Here is a 5,212-nt window from a genome sequence, read left to right on the forward strand (position 1 = left end):
TCTCTCTCTCTCTGTCTCTCTCTCTGTCTCTCTCTCTGTCTCTCTCTCTGTCTCTGTCTCTGTCTCTCTCTCTGTCTCTGTCTCTCTCTCTGTCTGTCTCTCTCTCTCTCTCTCTCTCTCTCTCTCTGTCTCTCTCTCTCTCTCTCCCCTAGGCTGGTTTCAGAGTTTGCGGGTTCCAGAACTTGGGCGGCGGCGGCTCAGCAGTTAGAAGTGGGGGGTCTTTGTGGGGAGGTTTTTCTGATGGGCTTTGAGCTCTTCCCACCCCCAGCACATGAATAATCCTTCTAATATTAGCATCCCTGAGCTGGCAGAAGCAAACCACAGCCTTCCCTCACCCTGCAGCACCTCCCCCCCCCAGGAGCTGTGCTGAGTGAATATACCACACACACGCACACCACACAAATACATATAACGCACCACATACATACATAGACATACACACTGCACACACGTATATATGCATATACACACCACATACACATACACACGTGCACACACGTGCACACACAAACATCACTAGAAACGAATTATTTCTCTGAAGTCTTACCAAGTTGGGAGATGAAACCTTTGATAAAATCATTTCTTGGTGGCGGGAGGGACTCTGTTGCCGTAGGGACCTTGTTGCCTTAGAGAGGGCTCTTTGTCTCTCTCAGTCCCTTCTCCCCACCCCTCTTCTTTTCTGGTGTTTAACGCTCGGCAGATCGAAAGCCGCCTTGAGTTTTTTCTCAGCCTTCCCTCGTTTCCCTTTTCTTACGAAGGCTCTCAATCTTCTTTGCAGCACACACACTGTCTGTCTGTGGCCCCGCACGTTTGTTTCTCCTGCCCCTTCTCACCCCCTGCTTTTTGCTGCCCTTTATGGACAGCCGAGGAGCAGACCAGGCTCGGTTTCTTTCACTGTCTCTGTTTCGTTCATTAAACGAATGACCCCCCCCCCTTTTTTTTGCCAAGGGCTTATTAAGTCTATTTGTAAAAGAAACCAGACGCATCTGTGTCCTAGCCGATCTGCAGGGAGATTATGGGACTGGGATAATCGGTCCTCTGTCTAGGGCAGCTCAGCTCAGAGGAAGGAGCCTCGAGTGCTTGCTTGTGGCTCTGTGAACTTGGTAGACCTCGGCTCGCGGCCTCTGGGTCAGCGGGTGTGGGCTCCAAGGGCGGCGGCGACGGCGGCAGAGTCCACACCAGGTTCTGGACTCGTCTCGTACTGTGGCCGGCCCTGCTATGTCCGTCCCGGCCACGTGAGGGGAGGGGGGGCGCTGAAATAGGCCCCCAAAGAACTTAGGGCAGGAGGTGGGCAAGACCCACGATACCCGGAGAAAGCAGCCCGGTTGAACCGAAGGGGCAATGAGACAGACAGAGCAGGCAAGCCAGTCCGAAATCTGTCTTTCTGCCACTTAAAGGAGGAGGAGGGGGATAGAAGGGAGTGTGGAGTGCGGGACACAAGAGTATTGTTGGGAAGAAAACCCTGGCCTCTGGACTTCAGGTGGACTTTGGCGTGGCCCTGCGGCTCCCTATTCGTTCTAGACTCTGGAAGGGGAGGTCAGATAGGAGGGTAGGAACTGTCTCCTTGCTCAGTTGGGCCCTAACCCGCTGTTTTGACGGTTTAGACAAAGACGCTGCCGAGCCGGAGGTGAGGATGGTGAATGGCAAACCCAAGAAGGTTCGCAAACCCCGGACGATTTATTCCAGTTTCCAGCTGGCTGCCCTCCAGAGGCGGTTTCAGAAGACCCAGTACCTCGCCCTGCCCGAACGCGCCGAACTGGCGGCCTCTTTGGGCCTCACGCAGACACAGGTAAAGCCAGAAGCCCGCTGGGCTGCCTGGGCTCCCGACCTGAAGCCCCCGCTCCCCCCCTTCCGCCCCCAACCCCTACCTAGGTTTAAAACTCTGGCTAAGAAAAAAAAGCAGTGAGCGCTCAGGCTCGGCAGCCTACCCTCTGTCACTCGGCTGGCACCTCCGGGCCGCTCCTCCCTCTGGCTCCCAAGGCCTTTGGAGGGAGCTTCTGCATTTTGGTAGGTACTCATCTCGCCTACTGGCGGCCCTCTACCCAGCTCTAAACTACTGGGTCCTCTTTCCTTGGATCGGGGAAGGACTTAGACAACCCGGTGTTCCAGAACCGGGTCTCTAAGCCCACACTGTGTGGGCACAGAAACAAAGGAACCGCCCATCGCTGGTGTTCGTCAGGCTTCCCGGCTAGAGGCTGCCGGGAGCAGGACGAACGGGAGGGTCTTGGGGTCTTTGAGGCTCATCTCCGCTCTCCTAGTGGGAAGGCCAAGAAGGTTTCCAGAGTCCCCGAGCAGGCGGCTGGGCAGAGACAGCTCTGTCCGTAGGCCCACGTGGCCCCTTGCTCGCTCCTGCTCCTCATAGTCTGACCCCTGTCTGCCTGCCCAGCTGTCCTGTCCTTTCTCCTCTCCTGGGGCTTGTGGGGCTGCAAAATCGGCTCCGTGCAGCCCCCAGGGCTTGTTTTCCCCTTTCCTTTCCCCTCTAAAGGTCATCTCCTGCCAACCGATTTCCACTCTATCCGCCTCCCCATGTACATGGCCGTACACCTACCCACAGCCCACAGTCACCAGGGAAGAAGAAGCCGTTTTCCCCTCTTGCTCCCTTGCTCCTTTCCCTGAGTCTGGGACATGGGTGGGAGGGAAAACTTCGGGAATAAGAAGGAGGGACTGCCTGGGCCTGAAGAGAGGATGTGGAGGATCGGGGAACGTCCAGGTGTCTTTGCCCAAACCGGGAAACTGGCGCACCCGGGAAAGAAGTGGAACCCGGGTCGAGCGCCAGAAGTAGGTCTCCTCAGCCAAGTATCCTTGAGCTACCATGGTCAGGGAAAGCAGAAAAGACCGGGAGAAAGGCAGAGAGACAGGGAATAACGCTAATCTCCCTGGTTCCCAGCCCCTGGCTTTGTTTGATGCGGGCTCTGGAGCGGCTGAGGAGGGAGCTAGAGTGCGAGTGGGGGCAGATGGGGAGAGAGCCACCCTGATTAGCTCCACCCGGACAGAGAGGGAAGGCGCCGCGGGGGCTGGGGGCGTTTGGCCAGGGGTCACCACAGGCCCCAAGCCGCTCAAATCCCCCCTCCCAGACTCTCCTCGTAATCGCTGCACTTGTTTCCCCCCCCCCCAGGTTAAAATCTGGTTTCAGAACAAAAGGTCCAAGATCAAGAAGATCATGAAGACCGGGGAAATGCCGCCGGAGCACAGTCCCAGCTCCAGTGACCCCATGGCATGTAACTCTCCGCAGTCTCCAGCTGTGTGGGAGCCTCCGGGCAGCGGGGCAGCAGCTCGCTCCCTGGGCCACCACCCTCACGGCCACCCTCCAGCTTCCAATCCGTCCCCCGCCTCAAGCTACCTGGAGAACTCGGCCTCCTGGTACCCCGGGGCTGGTTCCCTCAATTCCCACCTCCAGCCGCACGGCTCCCTACAGCATCCGCTGGCACTCACCTCCGGGACGCTTTACTAGAGAGACCAGAGTGGGCGCAGCCCCTTGCCCGCGCCAGCCGCTTTCGCTGTCTCTGTTGCCCGGACTCCCGTATTTTGCTGTTTTAGGAATATTAATGAAAGGAATGCGTGTGGGGAAGTGTTTAAAAATCAACAGCCGGAGACCCCGATTCGTGTGTAAAGCTTGTGCATGTAAGTTATTGCATTTCAAAGGACCCCCTCCCCCTTTTTATAGACGAACTTTTTGCGCATCCGTGGACACTATCAATGGTGCCTTGAAATCTATGACCTCAACTTTTCAAAAGACTTTTTTCAATGTTATTTTAACCATGTAAATAGGTGTAGATAGAGGAATTAAACTGTATATTCTGGACAAATAAAATTATTTCCACCATGAATACAGAATGTCTGGGGAAATATTCTTTTTTGACTTTCCAATAATTGTCTGGAGATGCTTCAGGAAAGCCATTGGGGGATCCTCTGAGATACCTGCAAGGGCCCCTGGGAAGCACCCAGCCCATTTTGGTCCTGGAACACGGCGATTTGTCTGGTGTATGGGGCCTAGGCTCCGCTGTCTGTAACTTCACTGGAACAATGGACCATGGTTTTTATTTCTGCCACATACAAGCAGAGAAAGGGGCTTACTGGGGGATTATGGATCTGACCATATGATATTGGCAGATCTTATCGAGCTTAACCTCGAACGAGCTCTGCTGAAGAGAAGTTCGGAAGCTGTAATGCTCTACCCCCACCTCAACCCTAGTCCCCCCTCCCCCCAGCGGGGTTTCGCTGGCGAGCTCCGAGGCCTCCGGAATTCGGAACTCAGCACAATGAGAGCAGCAGTGGTGGCGGTAACCAGAGCAATTAGGCAGATTGCACTGGGCTCCGAGCAAGCTTGAGAGCAAAGTAAAGAATGAAAATGAGGGTCTACTTTGTCTCTGCTGGGAAGGAGAGGAGGAGGAGAAAGAGGAGGAGGAGGAGGAGGAAGAGGAAGAAGAGGAAGAGGAAGAAGAAGATGGAGGAGGGGAGAAGAAGAAGAAGGAGGAGGAGGAGGAGGAGAAAATTCTCAAACATTTTGAGGGTTTTAACTATTTTTAATCGCTACATTGCTGGTAATATTAATAACAATACTTTTCAAGAACTCTTTCAGAAAATGGGAAGGGTAGCTAGGGCCGGTGCTGCCATTCTCCCCTGATGTCTGTTTTAGGACCGTTTCCCAGGCAGTGCCCAGGGGATGAAGCTAGGTATCTGAGAGGGCACTTTTGGGAGACTCCCAGAGCTAGAAGGAGCTTCTTCTCCAATGAGAAGAGCAGCATTTCCCTTATTCATAGTTCTGGTGTGGCACAGAGCAGCTGGGCAATTGAATCAGAGCGCTTTGGAGTGTCATTATTAATGGCACAATAATATGGGTAACATTTAAATCTCTTTCTTTTATAACTGATTTGTGACAGGAAAGGAGGCTTGGAGCTTGTCTAGCAAATCCCCCAAAGCCAGAGACTAAAGCAGAGTTGCTTTAATTCTGCCCAAAATGGGGTCAGTCTGGGCCCTGGCCCTGTCTCCCTCCTTGCCTCTGTCTGTCTTTCTGTTGGGTTTCATCTGTCTGTCTGTCTGCTTGTCTGTCATCTTTATTTGTCCTTCTATCTCTTTGTCCATCTTTATCTGTTTGCCTGCCTGGCCATCTTCATTTGTTTTTCTGTCTGTCCTTCTGATTCTTGCTTTTGCACAGTCTACAGAGATGGCCCAGACATTTTCCAGTCTCTTCTAGGCCTTGTAGCGGTCAGTC

At 53.9% G+C, this 5,212-nt stretch overlaps 1 protein-coding gene across 1 annotated transcript in view; it reads left to right on the top strand.

Annotated features, from left to right (window-relative positions):
- Nucleotides 1-3,451, top strand: part of DLX5 (distal-less homeobox 5) — a 4,971-nt gene extending 1,520 nt beyond the window's left edge. The window contains exons 2-3 of the mRNA XM_069094401.1: nt 1,605-1,789; nt 3,116-3,451. Of these exons, the coding sequence (XP_068950502.1) occupies nt 1,605-1,789; nt 3,116-3,451 (521 nt within the window). The remainder of the gene's footprint in view (nt 1-1,604; nt 1,790-3,115) is intronic.
- Nucleotides 3,452-5,212: the final 1,761 nt, after the last annotated feature.

This window comes from Petaurus breviceps, unplaced genomic scaffold (assembly GCF_028583685.1).
Source record: "Petaurus breviceps papuanus isolate PSGF00001 unplaced genomic scaffold, PetGlider_PUasm1.0 218, whole genome shotgun sequence".
In the NCBI taxonomy this organism is placed as follows: Eukaryota; Metazoa; Chordata; class Mammalia; order Diprotodontia; family Petauridae; genus Petaurus; species Petaurus breviceps.